Source organism: Arabidopsis thaliana (assembly GCF_000001735.4).
Source record: "Arabidopsis thaliana chromosome 1 sequence".
Taxonomy (NCBI): domain Eukaryota; kingdom Viridiplantae; phylum Streptophyta; class Magnoliopsida; order Brassicales; family Brassicaceae; genus Arabidopsis; species Arabidopsis thaliana.
This window is the reverse complement of record NC_003070.9, coordinates 21103952-21124588: the sequence shown is the minus strand read 5'-3', so window position 1 is coordinate 21124588 and position 20637 is coordinate 21103952. Positions and strand designations below refer to the sequence as shown.

The window sequence follows — 20637 nt, the reverse complement described above, 5'->3', positions numbered from 1 at the left end:
AAAAATATAAATTTAATAATGATGGATTGTGAATTGTTTTTTTAAATAGTAAGGAAAAATTCTATATGTAATAACATGAGATTTTGGTTTAATTCGGTTTAGAAAAACCGTATGTTTCTTTCAAAGGAAAGATTGAGAACCAAAGCTAGACAAATATTTCCCGACGAAAGAAACTCGTTTTCAATCTCTGATTGCTACTCTCTCAATCCAATTTGGATTCTCAGCTTCTGGGTTTTTCCAAAATCGAATCTTTCACAGCTACGATTATTTGTATCTGTCTCTGGTACCTCAAAGCATCATAATCGGTTTTCAAAAACGTTTAGGGTTTTTTTGGTTGGGGGATTTTGAAGAACAATGTCGTCTTCTTCAGTAATTAAACCAGAAGACGTTCTTGAACATCTTATGAACGATGGTACTATCGATGCTCTCCGATTAAGGATCATCAATCAGCTCAAAGCCAATGTAAGTTCTTAGATTTTGATTTTGATTTCAAAGTTTGTGACTTTTTGTTTTTGTGATTCAAATTCTTGTGATTATTGTGAACAGGAAGAGTTAAAGAGCACAACGATTAAAATGGCGGAAGAGAGTAAAGTTCTGAACACACCTGGTGCTGAGAAACAGACTAAAAGAGAACTCTTTGATGCTCTTCGCCAAGAACTCGAGTAAAATTTTCTCCTTTAGATATCTCAGCTCTTATTACATTGATTCTGGATTACTGGTTTCTGTATATTATGGTTAAGTATTTGCATATGTAGTAGAAGCCTTTGTTTTTATCTTGCAAACTGATAGATTTTCAGTAGTTTACTAACATGTACGGCAATTGTATTTGCATAATTCTGGTTCATACTCTTAGCTATAGCCCCAGCTAATTGTACAGCTGATTTAATTATATAAACCATTCATGATTTGTAATGTTTTAAATTCCTCGGCATTGCAGTATCGATCTTGTTCTGCTTTCTAAGAGCATTTATCTAGTATATATCTTGTTCTCCTTTCTTTGACCATAGTTCTATGTTTCATTCTTAGAGATGATTGAATTATATAGAAAACTCATTAGTCATGATAGGTAATACAAGTACATATGGTGATATGGATATCGGTTTTGCATAATTCTACATCATATTCTTAGCTTATAGCCCCCACCTAATTTTGAGCTGATTGAACAATATAAAGGAAAAACCATTCATAAGAAGCAATGTTCTAAACTCTTTGGAGGCGCAGTATCGATCTTGTTCTGTGTCATATTCTTAGAGCATTTATGGATATCAGTTTTTTTCCATATCTCTATGTCACATTCTTAGAGCTGATTGAATAATATAGGTCAGGTAGGTAATGTTCTCTATTCCTCGGAGTTACCTGTATGCATACTAACATACACAGATAGTCTTCTGTTCTGTACTACCAATTTCTTGGTTTTATTTTGTTGTCGGAAAAAATATGTGTTGATGAAATAATTTTTGTTTGTTGTTGTTGTTGTCTTTGTGGGCAGAGGTCCAGTGCTAGAGAAGGCATCAAAATCAGTTTGGGATTTGATTATTGAGAAAGATGGGTTAGGAAAAGAGATAAACGAAACAGTAGAACGTGTCTTTTGTCATCTAAGTGGGCAAGAACCACCTTTTTATTCTTCATCAAACGTGGAGAAAACTCCGATGGAGATAGATAAGGAGACGGAGGTGAAGGATAGCTCAAAGACGAAACCAAAGAAAAGAAGTCTTAGTGAGGTAAATTCCTCTGAAGGTATCGATGAAGTTGCAACGACGAAGAAGAAGCAAGGTGATTCCTCAACTGTAACTTTAGAATCTAGGAAAACGCCTTGAGCCTGGTTATGAGTCATTGATCATGTTATGTTGTCCTGAGTCTTCTGATATAGATTAGTCTTGGTGTTTTATTGTTGACATTGCTCTTCTCAACCATCTTTAATATATAGACGAAAAAGATATATTACAAGTTATGTTAGTGGTAAATGATGTGTTGCAACTCCTTTGTACAGCAATTGGTTTGAGAAATGAAAAAGAGTGAAGTAAGTATACTTATATTCAAGAAAATTAATGATCTCTTTATTAGATTTTAGTGTGTCAAATAACAAGAAAAGTAATACACCAAAATTTCCACAAGTCTAAGACCCATGAATCTAAAATCTTCAACAAGATGGACCCATGCACCGCCAATGACAACATTTCTTACAACGTTGGCGACAGTTATTGTCTTTACCACAAGGTCCAGAGCAAATAAAATAACACATCTTTGGGTTCCAGTACATTCCATTATTCCCTGAAAACATCATTAACTACAAGTTATAAACCATTCATTGTGAACACATATATCCAAATCATATAATGAAAAAAAAAGTTCGAGGAGAAACGCATCCGAAGAGGCAACCAGTACAAGCTATATGGTTCATGCTGTGACACTCGAACTTGCGGTCTGTTTCTTGAGACTGAGTTACAGTCGTTGCTCTCACGCCCATTAGTACCAAAGCCATCATCATTGTTATCTTGATCATATTCATACTCGACATCTTCCTTTTTGTTTTGTTTTTTTCTCTTGTTAAGATTTGTCAACTACTGAATCAACACATTCTGATTATATATAATTTTTTGCATAAAATGCATCTCATGACCGTTCAGAAGATGGCAGAATTATGATTAATTAGATTGCCACAAATTTGCCAGTATATTCTGCAACAAATCTTCAGAATATATTCTACAATAAATTTCCACATCTTTAACATTTCGAGATATATATAACTTGTTTGAAACTATAATTTAAAAGTAATAAAGATGGTTATATTATTTACGAAATTTGTAAGGATTTCTACTTTTATAAGAGCAATTAAAAGATAAACATTTTAAGTAGAGAATCAAAATAAGTAAAATCATGCACAAAAGAAACATCTGAATTTTGGATAAAATGGAATTAGGACTTCAAAAAGTGGATTGAGGTGAACGTGGAAGAAAATTTAAATATAAAATGTGATAAAAATATTTGTAACTAGAAGGAAAATTGGTAAAATTAAATTTAAAAATAAAAAATTAGTAGATATTTTAAATTAAATAGTTCTTGATGACTATATGTATACTTTAATTATAATTAAATTGGTATCCAATATACTTTTTAAGTATCTAAACATTATAAATTATCTTTATGGTTGAAGATTGCGATAATATCTAATTAATTGGTTAAAGAATGGGGTGGGGGGATAATATTAGATTGATTTGTTACATTTTTTACCAAAAATCTTTATAATAAATTGGTGATTTGGTGATTGATTTATTATTAAATTTTGATGATTTTGAGATACTTTAAAAAGAAAAATTGGAAAGACTGACTAGTGTTCATGTGGTGTTACTTTTTCTTAAAAGTACACCTACAATTCACAGTTTCATTGCTTTTAATTTGCTTTTCTGTTTTGTAATTCTTTTATGCTATTGCTATGTATATTTGGTGATCGATAGAACCTTTTCTCTTTTATTTTACTCGAAGTCGATAAGCTTCGTGTCTCATATTTTACCCAGTTGTCTCGGTTCGTTTCTTCAGTGTTCTGATTCTCACATTCATCGTTGCTCTTAAACCTTATTCCAAAACTAAATCTAGAATGCTTTAGATCACTAGAAGAGCTTAAACGGTGAGTAAGAGGAGCCCAATAAAGCCCATTACTTCCATGAAGTAGTGCTAAACCACAACAGCTTCGTCTTTGTCAGTGTCGTTCACACTAGAGAAACCCAAAGTTGAATCAATTGTGATTATGTGGTTGAATGCATTGGCCTGATCAACAAAATTCTGCCATAACTCCAGTTCATTGTCTAGTGTCTAGTACTTCCCATTTTGTCCACCTGATTTTGATTCTTTTAATTAGAATTTCTGAGATGAAACCATCTCTTAAACAATTTCTACATGAAGCTTTCATAAGAGAAGAGAAGGTCTGGTTGTGCAATGGATATTTTATCCATATACAGTTGTGGTTATTGCTGAAATATTCAACATGTGTACATGTATATGAAATTGATCAAATAATTGATATCTCAAAACACCAACGTGTTGTTGCCCTAGTGGTAAATCTCCCAGATGGAGGTGTTGAGTTTGATGCACGTTCGGAGGGATCTCTTCTCCAAAAAAATGAATTTTTCCATATATTCAAAAAAAAAAAAATTAATATCTCAAAAAATGTCCAGTGTAATTGTGACACCGCCAAATGTTTCAATAAATTTATTTATTTATTAAATTTAAATATGTTTACGAGACGTAATTTCATGTAAATTACATCCAAACATCAAAGACTCGAATCTAAAAGGCAGGTGCACGTAAATCTCAAATCAAAGATTGAGGAGGACAGTGTTTAATACAACGTTGGTAGCAGGTGTTGCTTGGGCGACATCCGACATCACAATTCCTGAGACACAAAGCCCGTGGTTGACTTATTTTGCTTTCACCTGAAAATGTCATCAAGTATAACCGTAGTTTATGAACACAAAAGGTCTAAAACATGCGATAAAAAAAGAAGCTATAGACAAAAGAGGGAAAGTTTAGTTACTTCCAGGAAAAGCGCAATGAATGATACAATCAGAACAAGCAAAACTTTTGCTGTCACGACATTTAGTCGCGCACGTTGTTCGTTTACATTCTTCCACCGTCTTTGCACTGACGCCAACCACTAACAAAACCATGATCATCATTATCTTCATGATACTCACCATTTTTGTTTAATAGTTTTGATTCAACACAATTTTGTTTTAATTTGTGATACGTGGTGTGTTTGTTTGACGTACTTTTCTAGACTATAATGGGTACTTATTTATAGATTTAGCAATGGTTGAATTATACATAGGTTTACTATGTTGTTGAATGTTTAAATTTAAATTGGAAATTTTTGTTCGAATGAGTAATATTTACTATGTTGTTGAATTTTTAAATTTAAATTGGAAATTTTTGTTTGAATTAATTACTACATCTTTGACTATCTAAAATAAATCATATGGTATTATCTCTTATTAACTATAGTTGAATATAAATGTTTTATATGTTATTATTGTATATTTCGTTGACCCTATTATATAGTAAGATTAGAAAATTTATTAATATCATATATATTAATTTAAATAAATATGTCTGATTAGTGAATTTAGTTAAAAGAGATAAATGAAACGTGTCATCTAAAGCGGGAAAATAAAGCAGGTTTTTATAAGAAAGCTTTCAACTAAGAGAGAGGGTCACAACAAAACACTAGAGAGAAAAGTACTTATTATAGTTCAAAAAAGATAAAACATAAAAAAAAAAATAATAAGTTGAAAAATAAGAAGAGACAACTTGGGGTAAACACACCCTGAAGGAGCTTCATCCTCGTCCAGCTTCATCCTTGATACATCTTAGTGATGATGGTACTCCAGACACTCTCCAACTCCTTCATCTTGTGTTCAAACTCGTCAGCCTCAGCCAATTGGTTATCGTCAAGCCATTGGATTACCTCCTCAATAGAGTCTTCAAACTTCTTCTTGTCTGCAGCTGGAAGCTTCTCACCCATGTCACGGAGTGTGTTCCCCACGTTGTAAGCGTAGTTCTCAAGACCATTCTTGGCTTCCACCTTCTTCTTGTGTTCCTCATCCTCAGACTTGTACTTCTCAGCTTCTTGCACCATCTTCTCAATATCGTCTTTGGACAGACGACCTTTGTCATTAGTTATTGTGATCTTGTTCTTTTTTCCAGTGGCCTTGTCCTCAGCAGAGACATTGAGGATACCATTGGAGTCAATGTCAAAGCAGACAGTAAACTGAGGGATACCTCGTGGAGCAGGAGGGATTCCAGAAAGCACGAATTGACCAAGGATGTTGTTGTCTATGGTTCTAGCTCTCTCACCTTCGTAGACTTGGATCAACACGTCGGGCTGGTTGTCTACAGTAGTGGTGAACTCCTGTTCCTTCTTAGCTGGGATTGTTGTGTTTCTTTGGATCAAAGTGGTCATGACACCACCAATGGTTTCAATACCAAGGGAGAGAGGTGTGACATCAAGCAAGAGAAGATCTTGAACCTTTTCGTTCCCTTCACCGCTTAGAATCGCAGCCTGAACAGCTGCACCGTATGCAACGGCCTCGTCAGGGTTAATAGACTTGCATAGCTCTTTACCATTGAAGAAATCTTGTAAAAGCTGTTGAACTTTGGGGATACGGGTAGAACCACCGACAAGGACAACATCATGGACCATGCTTTTGTCCATCTTACTGTCACGAAGACACTTCATAACAGGCTCCATACACTTCCTAAAGAGATCCATGTTCATCTCTTCAAATTTTGCACGAGTGATTGGAGAATAGAAATCAATTCCCTCAAACAAAGAGTCAACCTCAACAGTCGTTTGCGCGGTTGAAGAAAGAGTTCTCTTTGCTCTCTCGCAGGCAGTTCTCAATCTCCTTAGAGCTCTTGCGTCACCGCTGATATCCTTCTTGTTCTTCCTCTTAAACTCTTGAACAAAATGGTTAACCATTCTGTTGTCGAAATCTTCGCCACCAAGATGAGTGTCACCAGCAGTTGCCTTGACCTCGAAGATACCTTCTTCAATGGTAAGAAGAGAAACATCAAAAGTACCACCACCAAGATCAAAGATCAACACGTTCTTGATTCCAACACTTGTTGCCTTCTTGTCAAGACCATAAGCAATAGCAGCAGCCGTCGGCTCATTGATGATACGCAAAACATTCAAACCAGCAATCACACCAGCGTCCTTTGTAGCCTGACGTTGAGAATCATTGAAGTATGCAGGAACAGTGACCACAGCGTTCTTGATCGAAGAACCAAGGTAAGCTTCAGCGATCTCACGCATCTTAATGAGAACCATTGAAGAGATTTCTTCCGCAGCGAATTGTTTCTCTTCTCCTTTGTAGTTTACGAAAATCATTGGTTTGTCTGCTTGTCCAGGGGTTACCTTGAAGGGCCAAAACTTCATGTCGCTTTGGACAGATGCATCACTGAATCTACGACCAATCAACCTCTTTGCGTCTATCACAATCATTAAAAAAAAAAACAGAGTAAAAAACAGAGTTTTGTTATTTAAGAAATATGCAATCAATAAACAAAAATTCTTTTTGATCAACTTCATCTAAAATTGTTTCTTACTATAAATCCTAAATATTAAGACCACCTTTAAACCCTAAAAATTAAGATCACATATAAACCCTAAAAATTCGTAACTCAACTTGACTAGAGAAATAAAAAAGAGAGAAAAAGATTAGTTACATACCGAAAACGGTGTTAACAGGGTTCATGGCAACTTGATTCTTAGCAGCATCACCGATCAACCGCTCAGAGTCGGTGAAAGCAACGTACGAAGGTGTGGTTCTGTTACCTTGATCATTAGCAATGATCTCAACACGGTCGTGTTGCCATACTCCAACACAAGAGTACGTAGTACCAAGATCGATTCCGATCGCTGGACCTTCTCCCTTACCAGCCATTATCACAGAGAAAAAAAAGCTTTAGCTAAAAAGAAGAGACGAAAAGTTTTGAGCACCAGAGAGATTTTGCTTGGTTTGGAGTTGTGAAGAAAAAGAGCGTCAAAGCTAGGTTTATATAAGGTTAGATTAGTTTGAGGATAATGATAACTTTTCCAAATCCTAGGCAAACCTTGTCTGGGAAAAAGGAGAAAAGGAGAAAAAGGGAAATTGTACAAAACTGAGAATTATAGAAAATTTGAACCTGCTTGAACGTTCCATACGAAGGTCGGCTTATTAATTGCGACGCAAGTTTGTGGTAGAGTTATGGGCCTATAAGGCCTTGTATTGTGACTAGCCCTTAACAAAAAATAATGATTTCATTTGCTTAGTTATAAATTTTAAAGTTATCACAAATACTTAACTTAATTTTTTGTTACATATACACAAAACTTTTTCAGTTTCTTTATCTATTTTACAACAATTCTTTTTTGCTTCCTTATTTTAATCATTTTTTTGTGTGTGTTTTTATTCGTTTTATTGTAATGTATTGTTTTGTGATGCTCACCAATCATAGTCTTACAAATTATTAAAATATTTGCATAAATCAATCTTTACCATATGTAGTAACAATTCTGTTTAAACTTTAAACTAGCCGAATTGTTTGTAACCGATCCTTACATGATGAAACGCGCACATTTAGAGATTAATTCAGATTACATGGAATTTAAATTTGAAAATTTTGGTAGAAGTTGCAACTACATATTCATGGACTTTGAATGTCAAATGGTTATCTATTATTACAATATATGAAATATTTAGATTTCGTTTCGTATTTAATTTTTTATAAGTGTATAATTTATTCCTTCTTTAATGGGTTCCTCACCGAAGCTACTTCATCAGTTACCTCTTTAAAAGAAACATCAATTAACTTCCAAATCATATTAGACATAAATACTCTCAACAAATTAATCTAACACCAGATTTTCTTTCGCCGACCGTTGTTCTCGATTTACTCGCCTTCTTTATTACTTTTTTTCACCCAATTTTAATTAAAAATGACAAAGACGTAAACAATTTTTTTAGATTGGTTTATAAGTCATTTGGCAACCTTTAAGTGTTATTTGAGTAGGACTCTCCTCCGTAGGTGCTATCTAAGTAATAACACCTTCAGGTGTTATTTGAGCACATTTTCTCAAAATATATTTGGTCTTTATTACATATATTGAAATCTTACTAGGAAGGGCCGTCGAGGAAGAATAACGAGAGTGAGAGTCTCCAAGTTAGGGTGGCTATTGATAAGAAATTCAATTAAACTCCTTCGTATGATTCTTCGATCTTAGAACAGATGTTGAGTTTTCATATGATGAAGCTAGAACAAAACGTTAAGGTTTTAGATTCTCGAAAACCATTAAGGTAGTGAGATCTTTAACGTTCTGCCCTTAATTAGTATCAACATGTGGAAACAGAAGATTTGGTTCTGAGAATGAAATGCATACGAAGGAGTTCAATGGAATATGATTCTTATCAATATAATATAGAGTCGCCCTAACTTGTAGACTCTCAAATGACTCTGCAAGACCGTTGAGTTAGCGGGAAAGACCGTTAACAAAAGTCCAGTACACCGTTTATTGGGGTTGATTGATTTGGTTCATCATACTTCTTTATAAATCACTTTAGTTATGTCGAAGTAAAAGTAAAAAACATGGCATGAGTACTTGAAGATGTCTTAAGTAACAATTCATGTAACAGAAGTCAGAGTTCTCGAGGTCTAGTTCTCTAAGTTGCCTGCTATCCACATGGTAATCAAGGCCTCAACATTGTTTGATACTTAGACTCTAAAGGGAAGGGGATAATTTTCATTTTTGTTCGTGCATGTCATATTAATCATATTTTGGTGTAGCATACATCCATTTGTTTTTGTTTGATTAGCATAGCAAACAATGTGTCTTGATTACATAACCTTACAATGAACTAAGACGAAAGAATAAAATTATCGAAGAAACATATATTGCATGGAAATGCAGAAGCGAAACGTTTCCGAAACCAGAAACTATATTTTCTAAAACTAGGGATTGGATATATATAACATAAAACCATATTAAAGAAAAACGGTTTAAACAATACAAGTCCAAAACATCAATATTAAATAGGTTCACTAAAATTCTCAAAGATAAATTAAAGATTAAAACGCTCAGGTTCAAATATCTAGACTAACATTTTCATTAGTTACAACAAAGATCATATAAAGATACCTCCAAATCTAGTTTATCAAGAGTAAGATTTTAAAACTCAGCGTCTTCCGATGTATATGTTATAAATTATAATATTTTAAACATTTTATCTATTAAGTTTTCAAAGTAAATAAAAGGGATTTGCCGAGTTAAAATGAATACGTGAGTTTTCATCGAATTTCCAAACCTATATCTTTAGAAAAAACGCATTTCCGTTTTCAAAACGGGAAACAGACCTCAGAGAGAGTTTCAATGCAACATAGAAAAAAATCCCCCTAATTAATTTTCCTTCCTTTAAATATCCTTCAAAGTAAGATATTTTATAGATTCCTTTCTATAAAAAAGTTAGTCAAATACTCAAATAATCAACAAAAATATATTTTAGGTTGATGACAATACCAAATAAGTTTTTTTGACCAGAAAAAGTTAACCAAATTAAGACTTTTACTTTTAAAAGACTTAAAGCTGGGATAAGATTTTAAGTTTTTAACCAAATAAGGTTTTTGCCTAACAAATATAATTTGTTTGCTGTAACTTTCAAAATGAGATAGAATTTTTAACACATGGTTTGGAAATACATCTCCAAGTAAGCCAATAGCCATCACCTACCCTTATCTTTTACACTAGCATATTCATTTACCTAAATATTTCTTCCCTTTAAACATTTACCAGATTCACTATATTTCTTTGACTCGTCAGAATAAAAAACAAACAAACTACAAATCCATAATAAAAACACCTTCCACAATTCTTGAAGAACAATACAAATCCTGAGAACTTGAACAGGCAGAACCGCAAGAGGACAAAGTTTTAGGTATGTCAGTGGATCTTACTTTTAAGAAATCTTTGTTATTTATACTTGTTAGAATATTTTTATTCTGTTTAAATTTTATGATATATGCAGTTTTACATTTTAATGATTTCACTTTAGTGTTTTTCTTGCTCCACCGTCTGGCTTCCACTGATTTTGAATGGTGATTAAAAATAAAATAATATGAATGATAAAAAGTGTCTTATCGATTATGGATTTGTTTACGTACTAACGTACAACATCAATCTTTTGAAAAATTATTTTCACCAATTTGTGTCATAATTTGTAGATGTTGTTTAAAAAGAATTTCGTAGCCAAAGATTTGAAAAACCTATATTTAAAATTTTCGATAAGAAAACAGTTTTCTAAATTACGTTTATGAAATTATAAAGACGGAGTTATATTTTTTGTGTACCAATATGGTAATCGTTTTTGAAAATGTAAAGGAGATCAACTTCACTGAAGATTTTCATTTCATCCATCGCAGAATTTCGATTGAAAGAGATGACTTTCAAGAGAATAGCTTCAAGTATCCAACAAGACAGATTATCCAATCTACCAGATGTGCTTCTGATTATGATAATCTCTTGCTTGTCGTTTAAGGAATGTATAAGGACCAGTGTACTCGCTAAGAGGTGGAGGTATCTATGTCGGGAAACAAGAAACATTTCTTTTAAGGAAACCGAGTACGTGGACCACTTTGTCTCCGACAAAAGATCCAAAAGGGTTTCGTTTGCTGCTTATATGTGTCAATGGGTCTCTAGATATCACGGTCGTTACATTGAAACCCTCGAGATTTATTTCTCCATTCCATCGGATTTTCTGGCAGCGGTCGAGTCACTGATCGAATTCGCGGTCTCAAGACAAGTCAAGAACCTAGTTCTTGATTTCTCGGACCCTTCTTGGATAAGCACTAGCTGTGCGTCGAGGTATGACTATGTTTGTGTGCAATTGCCTGTATGCGTTTATAGTCTAACAACCCTTGAATCACTGAAGATTTACTCGTGCGGGTTTGACCCCTCGAAATTCTCAAACTCGAGATTGCCTAGAAAGCTCTCTATTGGTTGGATCAAACTCACAGACGTTGAGTCTTTGTTATTAAACTCTCCAACACTCAAGAGTCTAAGTATTAATTACTGTTGGGGTATTGAAATCCGAAACATAGCCGGAGATATGAAAGAATTTGTATTTGAGAGCTGCGACTTCTCCTCTTTCATGGTTTGTTGCTTTGACCTCCCTAATGTAGAGATCTTTAAATACTCTGGCCAAATTCTGTCCTTTGATGTCAAGAGAATGAATATGAGCATCAAAGACGTTATCTTGGATTTCACGGCAGAGGGCTTGTATGAAGATCGGAATCAAAGAACCAAATTAGAAGGATCAGTTCTCTCTGCCTTCCTTAACAATCTTAGAGGTGCGAGGACCTTAAGTGTCTGCCCTTATCTCCTTCAGGTATAAATTTAAGTCTTAAAATATTTACATTACATTTTCACGTTATAAATATGTCTTCGAGAACTAAAAAAAAAGACAAACAGAAATCTACTTCCATCTTTTTCAAAATACAATTTATTCTCGAAATAAAACTTTTAAGTAGCCTAGTTGATATAATATGTATAATGTATTGGTAGCTAAAATGTATCTTCGTTATCTGATAACCGAAGGCTATCACATTCTTAGATAGTAATCTTGATCAAAGTATATATGCGTGTGTTTTTTTCCTTTTTTGAAGACTATCCAAGAATGTGAAGATCCATTCGATTTGCTTCGTCCGATGGAAACACAACACTTGGTGCTGAGAACGAGGTTGCATGTCATGGAATTTAAGGGAATTAAGCTCCTCCTCGATAATTGCCCTAACCTAGAAACGTTAACTTTCGATATCTTCAGTCGAAGTCTTTTCTCGGTAAGATTGCTATATAGTAGTAGTAAATTTGAGCATAATAGTTACATTACTATGTATGATTTTCCCGAGAGCTCTAAATTTTTCGTTTGATATATTGCAGTACAATAAGTCATATTATGGCGTCGGTCCACGATCATATTGGAAAAAAAACCTTACTTATAAGTCTCTTCCTAAGACACTTAAGGTCGTGGTCGTGAGGAACTTCACTGGTCGCTTTGGCGAGCTAAATGTTTTGAAGTTTTTGATTCAGTCGGGACGTGGGCGTTGGCCTGGACGGGAGCATGGGCCTATGCTGGAAAGAGTGGAGCTTTACATGGATAGTAGTATGGCAGAAAGTCAAAAAGAGTTGGCAGATGATGGAGCCATGATGTTACAGAGTATTTCAGGGGATGTACAGGTTCTTGTATATGATCCTTGAGAAGTTGAGATTTTCAAGACTTGTCACTAGTTGGTTTTGTTTGTGCTATTTAATGAAGTTCTCGGTTTGTTTGATTTTATGAATAATTTGAGCCTCGGAAAGAATCAGGACTTGGTCATCTATGTTTAACCATTTATTATAATTATAAATTTCTATCATCGATTTTGCTTTAACGAATCCTATGTTTCTGTATAAATTTACAGTTATTTTTCACTGTCAAAGACTAATATATAGATTATCTTTCTTTTTCGAGTAACTTTCTATGTTCACGCTGATTTAGAGGTACGACACATGTGGAAGTTTTATTCAACACGTCTCTTGAAGCATGTACATGTTTTTTGTGCACAATGGTTGAGAAGCTGACCTTTTCAAGATTTGTTCATTAGTGGATTTTGTTCGTCCATTTAGGGCTTTGATTTGTTCTCCCGCAAGAAACAAATTAGCATCACTATTTAATTGATGTAAATTTGTATCATTTGATTAAGTGATATTAGTATCAATTATTAATTACATCGATTACTTAAATGGGTGAATTCATACTTTGGTATCTGCATTGTAAAAGTGATGATAATTGATATAGAGTTGTGTCAATTTTAATGAACCAATGTCAAAAGACTGTTAACAACATCAGTTACTTTATCAAATATTAATTAGTAACACAAACTATAAATCATATACTAATTGTTATTCCATGCTCTTCATTTGATGCAACACCCCCCCCCCCCTTTCTAAATGTTATTCCATGTTTGGTTTTTAATTCGAGACTCACCATACTATTTAAATTGAGAATCATTGGAGTGATCCAGGTTTCGTTCTGGTTAAGCTACTAGAACTAGCTTTTGTTGTTCAATGTTTTTTTTTCAAGTAGTTGCGTTTTTCGATGTTGAGTGTTGTTTGGGGATAAAATGTGATTAATGAAACTGTATTTCAGTTTTGCAATATAGAATGTTGGTTAGAATATAGTGAAATATACTATTGTGATGACATTGCTATTAGACGGCCTTGAAGTATGCAATAAAAGATGATATGAGAATAAACAGAAGGAGAGAGTTGAGGAGAATCAGAAAGTCTAGATTTTCTCAAAGGCTTTAAAACAAAGCTGCCACACTAATAGCTAGAGAGTTTTACATCCCAACCAAAATAGAGATAAAAAAATTAAAATATTTAAGAAAGGTGACAAACAAATAAGACTATAAAATCTATTTATATTTCCACCTCTTTCGCTTAGAGCTCGTCCTATAGTAAAATCATAATCACAAGTTAGTCACACAATCCAATTTATCATATATATTTTTTGTATTAATTTTGAAAAAGAGGTTAGACACATACATGGGTGGAATCGAACTCCTTGTTTTCCTCTAACTTCGACTGTTTGTCCGAGTCTCCTTCACTGTCATCATTTTCTCCTTCTTCCTCATCCTGTAGGAATAACATATTTTTAAATCAGAAATTTTGACAGAAACAAAAATGTAGTTAATATGCATTGTGAAGTTCGACACATCTTACGTCAGATTCAACTTCAGCGAGAAGTTCCTTTGATTCCTGGTAATAACAAAAAAAAAGGGGGAAAAATGTACAAGTTCTTGATTACACCACTCAACTTATTTGGAATTAGACAAGATTTTTGGGATGGAGGATATTGTATTACCTCTTCCTGTCTTTTCTTCTCTGCTTCTTCAAATGCTGCTTCATCCGCCTGTAACAAACCATAGTAGATTGTAATTAGCTATGTATTCTTTAACCACGATAAATCAAATGAAGAGCAAGGCTTGATTAACATACATCCTTGTGCTTTCCCCATGTTTCCTCGGCCAACTTCTTCGCGTACTCTGGGTCATCGCTTACCAAGACATTGTCAAACAAAGATCCAGATTTCACCTACCAAAAACACAATATGTTATTATTATACCATATATAAAAAATAAAATAAAAACGTTTTAGTGACAAGATGTTATTATTACCTGCCACAACTCCACTCCAACATATTTCAATTTGGGGAAGAAATTTAGTTCTGGATCATCCTTGAACTCTGCATAAAATTGATAATACTTTCTTATTCACTATTACTACATGCTAACAAAATCTAGCATTCAAAACCATGGTTATATTCATAAGACCATAACTAACATAAACTCAAAAAATTATGTTAGTTCAGATGTTTCAACTTGGTGTGAGATTGCATTCATTATAAGAAATGTACTATTTTAGAGTATGGTGCATTTTATTACATGACAATGGACATTATGAAAATTACCAGGGTTGTCGATCATTGGAGCCTTCCACTTGCCCTTGTAATTAGGGTTCTTGATTTTCTACATTACCATATGACAAACGTGAGAGGAAAGCACATAGTTTGACCATCTTCTATATATTCATTTGAGAGAAGAAGAAAACAAAGAAGTAACGAACCTTGGGATTCCATACACCCTTGTACTCCGGGTTGAGAATGAATGGGGCAGTCCACTCACCATTTTTTTCATCATCCCAATCTTTAGGCTAAGAAAACAAGGTTCCAAATCAAAATGGTGATCTAGATTTGGTTTTGCATCATTGAAAGAAAATGTTCCTTCTCTGCATCAGCGTCTGGAATCTCCTTGGGGATGTCATCGTATCCCGCTGGCTTAGTGTCTTCCGGATCAGGAATGTACTTTTTCTCATCCCAGTCGTCAGGCTTCTTGGTACTTGGATCCTTGATCTTCTTTGGTGGGAGGAGATCCCAGTCAGAGGAGAGGCTACCAATTTAGTGTTGTCGCCACATTTATCAGGGCCAAACATTATACTGCATGTAATAAGAAGATAAGTTTGATGTTTGAATATTTGATGTTGATATAGAGATTGTGAAAGACACCAATAATACACCTGTAAGGAGTATCTCCTCCGAATTGTTTTTGGTCAATATCACCACTAAGCAACTTCATGTAGCCACCCCCACCGTCAAGCTTCTGCTCATGCTTGACTGAGAATTGGAAGACAAGGGTCTTATCCTTGTTGCTGAACTCAGGGAATTCCGCTGATATAGCGTAGAATCTGTAGTCCTTGCTAGTTTGGATACCTGCAAGAGAGTGATAACTGACATGAGAATATCATATGTATCAATGAATCAACATCATCACTAGTCATGGAAACATACCTCTATCGTTAGCATCACCAGACCAATTTCCAGCTGTGTTTCCATTCCCCAGCAGTGTTGTTATCTTTCCTCCAGTCGGATTTTACGCATCTCTTCTCCCATCCATCTTTTGAAATATAGACAACAAAATAACAAAAAAAAAAAAATAACTCACAACAATGAAAGTATATCATAATAATTAGTTTACTACCTAGATCAAAACTTGTGTCATACGTACTATTGTGTATGACATAATAAACTCAAGGTTTTTATCATATAAGAACTATACTAGTTTCGAGCACGTAAGCAATCACATACTAAACATTATCGAAAATCTGTAATCCCGTGGTTTCACAAAAGCCGCAAAAAATAAAAAAGTAACCATAATCCACAAATCCTAAAGATCTATAACAATCTTAAGCAAACATGTTGAAAGAGCTAAATTAAACTGAAATGAAGATAGCATGGATTAACAAGTTATATCAATCATCTTATCCAAATGAACTCAACGTAGCATTCACAAACAGAATCATAAAACCATCAATCGATGGCATTGGCACTTAGATTAATATTCTAGATAAGAAATAGACAGAGAGGGAAAATGTAGCTACCATCGAATCGCTCCTCGAAGATAACTTCAGCAGAGACGATTACCACGATACCGAAAACAATCATAGAGATGAGTTTAGAGTCTAGTTTCACCATTGCTAAAAAAGTCAGATGATTGCTTCCGTGAAAACGGAAGATGTGATAGAAGAGTTTGGAATATATCTATATCAAGAGAAGCTACAAGGACATTTCCATAATAGCTGTCGGATTTGAACTATTTATATCTACAAAATCCTTTGTGCAAGAACTTTTTTTTTTTTTTTTTGTGCAAGTACTTTTGTAGTGGAAAGTTAATGAAAAGATCTTTTATCTCCCATAAAGCTAAGATATTAAGATGAAAAGTACATTTAAGTTGTTTAATTCTTACTACATTTAGTAAATTAATCTTACGTGGATCAAATAATATATTCTAAAATTAATAAAATGTATTTATTATATCAATGCTTTTAATAAAAATTACGAAAATTCCTCAATTCTTTTTATCCATGAATAATATATATATAAAAGAAAAGCATTGGAGGTCACCCTTGTTGATGTGTCGATACCACAAGTTTTTTCAGTGTTTTTTTTTCTCACTCTTATGAAAATATCATTTATCTCCATAGGAATAAGATAGTAATATAAAAATAAAAAGTACATTTAAATTATTTATTTCTCACTACATTTAGTATATTAATCTAACCTAACTGATGACAAAAAAAAAAAAATCTAACCTAACTCAATTCATTACCAAATGAGTTTTGAATTCAATCAATTCATGAATTGAGTCAATCTATGAACTCTTTTTAATTGATGGGTTAAATGGTTAAATAGGTTGACCCACTCATATAATAAATAAACTAATAATTCATAATAATATGATATCATTACTGTTATTTGGCGGAAAATGTCGAATTTATATTTCTGATGGAAAAATTACAGATTTACGTTTTTAGCGAAGATTTTAACCATTTTGTTCTTGTAAATCTATATTTCCTTGTAAATAAGTTTTAACTCGAAGATTTCTTTACTAAAATGCCTGCAAAAATGTATATATAGATATACTAATATTGTTTATAAGCGTTGACACTTTTTCTAAAATATCAAATCAAGTCGACATAACCAACAATTAGATCTTTTAATGTAGCATTTACAATGATGTGTGTTTCAAGAGAATACAAAACTGTTATTAGATCATAAACCACCAAGCTAGTCAATGCTATAAGGTAACGCACGGACAGTTACAACTTAACATCGTCTAAAAAAAATTATTCACAATATAAATATATACTCATTTAACGAAACATTGCAAACCATAAAATAAAGAATAAAAGATGGTTTCCCATAGAAAACTGATAATGCTTCTCATACTATCGTTGCTCATGAAAGTAGCATTATCTCAAAACGGTGTATTTAGAATAAAGAATACCAATATATTCGGATGGGAGATATGGCCGACAATACATGTTTACCTCAGAAACGATATCGGACGTGGTTTAGTGCTAACTGCTAGTTGCTATAATAACATAAAGGGGCAAGCTCGTGACCGAGAATTTTTACCGGGGCGTATGACAAAATTCACTCAATTCACGAAAAGTTTCTGGGGAGGAGATCTCTATAGTTGTATGTTTCATTTTGGTAATAAACGACGCAGCTTTACTATATATAAAGGTAGCAGAGATAATAGTGACAAAGGTCAGTGCAGACACTGTTTTTGGTCCATCAGACCGTATGGAGCTTGTGCTCTTAATGGACTGACTAAAAAATATGATATTTGTTACAACTGGGATTAATAAAAAAAATATTGTACATGTTTTGTTGTTTATATGGTGATAATAATCAAATTTACCATCTGTACTCATGTTCATTATTATGCAATGGTTAAATGAATATGTGCGCGGGTGTGGGCTAAGAATTTTTACTAATACCACCCACTTCAAATTTAGAGCATAATGTAAATACAGTATAGTACTGTAAGACCTTTGTTAATTAATATCGTCTGACCAATCTAATATAATAAAGCATGGTTCTTCTCTAAATTCACTTAATCAAAAGAATATTCCAAATAAATTCATTTATTTTAGTTTTACTAATATCTAAAGTAAACCATTTACCCTAACTCTTACAAAACTTTCATAAAATTTTATTACTGTTTCAATTAAACATTTATCAAGAAAAGAAAAGAAAACATTACATTTTTCTTATAATATTCTTATAAAAAAATATATTTAAATTATTTTCACTTATCGGGTGGATCTTGTTAAAATAAAAAGTAATTGTAGTAATTAATACAGTATAACCTCTATAAATTAATACTCTATAAATTAATAACCTCTATAAATTAATAAATTTTTTCGGTCCCAACATGGGACCAATGTAAAAAGTGACACAAATCGATAAATTAATAAGATAATAATTTTTTTTTAAAGTCCTATGTAAATATATGGTCCCATCAATATCATAAATTAATAATTGTATAAATGTATCAAATATAAATATATATATATATATATATATATATTATAAGTAAAAAATTTCTTTAAAATATAGTTATAATATACTTTTGCTTAAATTCATATTTGTTCTTTGTTTGACTTTAGTTTTCATATTTTATTGTATCAAAACTTTTGGTATTGTTTTCTAGACATTATTATTATGTTTTATTTGTAACTCGTTCTAGAAAGATATTTTATATAATAAAAGAAATCTTATAAAATCTTTTAAAAAGTTACCAAATTAGGAAAATCTCTCTATAAATTAATATTTATTAATTTATCGATAAATTAATACCTTTCTAAATTAATAAAATTTTCCAGTCCCAACATTATTAATTTATAGAGGTTTTACTGTATATACCTTGGTCGTTTATTTGCAATGACATATGGAAACGTCATAATAAATGGATTTGTTTATCGCAAATCTACATATACATTTTTGCAACCATTTTAATAAATAAATTATGGATTTGGAACTTATTTACTACTCAATGCTACTGGATTTGTTTTTTTCAATCGACATTTTAAATCGAATATTTACCTAACAAAATATTACCTAAAATCTCTCTATATTAACTCCACCATTACTTCAAAAATAAATTCAGTCCAGTAATTTTTTATATCATTTACTTCTACCAAAATGATTTTGAACAATTTATTAATGACTCTTCTCCATTTTTTCGGGAATGACTCTTCTCCATATACCATAATAATCAATTCTGTCATAGATCAAACCAGGTAATTGACGCACTTGGTGTGTTGTGGAAATTGCATCATGAACGAGATTTTCAGTTTAGTTTCATAGTCTGCATATAATTTGATGGGTTGTTACATCAGTTTTAATTCATAGTATGTTATTTGTTCTATCTTTCTATTAAACTTTTTTTTTGTTAAAGATTTCTATTAAACTTAACCAATGTACATTAGCAGGATGTGTATACGCATGAAACTATTCAGAAAACGTTACTAAAGATCCTAAATATGTTTGCAACCAACTTATTCTCAAATCTTATTGTTGTTATATTCTAGATTTTATGATACAGATCTAGCTAATCACAACTAACTAATACTAAATTGACTTGAGTTATATTTCTTTTAAATAAAAGTATTACTAAAAAGCATAATTAAACCCGTGGTACACCGCGAAACTATATAAAGTATTACTAAAAATAAATAAAAGTATTATTTCATTGGACATTATTTAGCATTCAAGAAAATTTCTTCTAATCTATCCTTTAATTATATTGACATTATTGATTTTTTAAATATATATGAATAGAGATTCAAATCTTCCATATATGTTTATCATCTTCTAAGGAAGTTAAACAATTATTTTCTGAATCAAAACTAAAATTTAGGAAACGAAATAAATAAATAAAATCGTTTTAATTATTTTCTAAGCTAAACTATATTACACTCTGATCTTTAGTTTTGAATCATTCATTTTCTGTATAATATAAAGAATCAATCTCATATTTTCCGTGTTATAAAAAGAATCAATTTCATATTTTCAATTAGTAAAATGTACATGCATTAAGCTAATATTATTGTTTCAAATAATGTTAACAAAACTACCCAATTTAGGCTATTCAATGACGTGAAATACATATAGTCCAAAAACTCAAGTACATATCAATCACAAATTATGATTAAATTAGATA

The 20637-nt window shown here is 32.5% G+C and overlaps 6 protein-coding genes and 1 pseudogene across 9 annotated transcripts; 3 read left to right on the top strand and 4 right to left on the bottom strand.

Annotated features, from left to right (window-relative positions):
- Window positions 1-97: 97 nt before the first annotated feature.
- AT1G56420 (antigenic heat-stable protein) lies at window positions 98-2038 on the top strand. Its single transcript, NM_104520.3, has 3 exons — window positions 98-462; window positions 547-662; window positions 1490-2038. The coding sequence occupies exons 1-3, from the start codon at window positions 355-357 to the stop codon at window positions 1815-1817; spliced, it is 552 nt and encodes a 183-aa protein (NP_176037.1). The 5' UTR covers window positions 98-354; the 3' UTR covers window positions 1818-2038.
- Window positions 2039-2052: 14 nt separating this feature from the next.
- AT1G56418 (keratin-associated protein) lies at window positions 2053-2559 on the bottom strand. 2 transcript variants are annotated; one of them, NM_001124035.2, is made up of 2 exons: window positions 2410-2559; window positions 2053-2271 (listed from the first exon to the last, which is right to left on the bottom strand). In NM_001124035.2, exons 1-2 carry the CDS (start codon window positions 2516-2518, stop codon window positions 2141-2143), a joined length of 240 nt encoding a protein of 79 aa, NP_001117507.1. In that variant the 5' UTR covers window positions 2519-2559; the 3' UTR covers window positions 2053-2140. The 2 variants fall into 2 exon arrangements, with proteins under 2 accessions (NP_001117507.1, NP_001320622.1); NM_001333779.1 differs by having other exon boundaries at window positions 2066-2271; window positions 2386-2559.
- Window positions 2560-4173: 1614 nt separating this feature from the next.
- On the bottom strand, window positions 4174-4773 carry AT1G56415 (uncharacterized protein). The gene is made up of 2 exons (NM_202311.3): window positions 4532-4773; window positions 4174-4430 (listed from the first exon to the last, which is right to left on the bottom strand). Exons 1-2 carry the CDS (start codon window positions 4692-4694, stop codon window positions 4309-4311), a joined length of 285 nt encoding a protein of 94 aa, NP_974040.1. The 5' UTR covers window positions 4695-4773; the 3' UTR covers window positions 4174-4308.
- Window positions 4774-5347: 574 nt separating this feature from the next.
- On the bottom strand, window positions 5348-7442 carry ERD2 (heat shock protein 70 (Hsp 70) family protein; the record flags this gene model as incomplete). The annotated part of the gene is made up of 2 exons (NM_104519.1): window positions 5348-6987; window positions 7229-7442. The coding sequence occupies 2 exons, from the start codon at window positions 7440-7442 to the stop codon at window positions 5348-5350; spliced, it is 1854 nt and encodes a 617-aa protein (NP_176036.1).
- A 3525-nt stretch (window positions 7443-10967) lies between these two features.
- AT1G56400 (F-box family protein) lies at window positions 10968-12862 on the top strand (the record flags this gene model as incomplete). Of its 2 annotated transcripts, NM_001198320.2 has the most annotated exons (4): window positions 10968-11104; window positions 11228-11915; window positions 12193-12366; window positions 12467-12862. In NM_001198320.2, the coding sequence occupies 4 exons, from the start codon at window positions 10968-10970 to the stop codon at window positions 12782-12784; spliced, it is 1317 nt and encodes a 438-aa protein (NP_001185249.1). The 2 variants fall into 2 exon arrangements, with proteins under 2 accessions (NP_001185249.1, NP_176035.1); NM_104518.1 differs by having other exon boundaries at window positions 10968-11915; window positions 12467-12784.
- Window positions 12863-13919: 1057 nt separating this feature from the next.
- On the bottom strand, window positions 13920-16637 carry AT1G56390 (annotated as a pseudogene). Its single transcript has 10 exons — window positions 16505-16637; window positions 15915-16020; window positions 15194-15836; window positions 15039-15096; window positions 14746-14813; window positions 14567-14662; window positions 14433-14480; window positions 14291-14326; window positions 14114-14203; window positions 13920-14020 (listed from the first exon to the last, which is right to left on the bottom strand).
- A 1154-nt stretch (window positions 16638-17791) lies between these two features.
- On the top strand, window positions 17792-18344 carry AT1G56385 (Plant self-incompatibility protein S1 family). The gene has a single exon (NM_001124034.2). The coding sequence runs from the start codon at window positions 17816-17818 to the stop codon at window positions 18272-18274; it is 459 nt and encodes a 152-aa protein (NP_001117506.1). The 5' UTR covers window positions 17792-17815; the 3' UTR covers window positions 18275-18344.
- Window positions 18345-20637: the final 2293 nt, after the last annotated feature.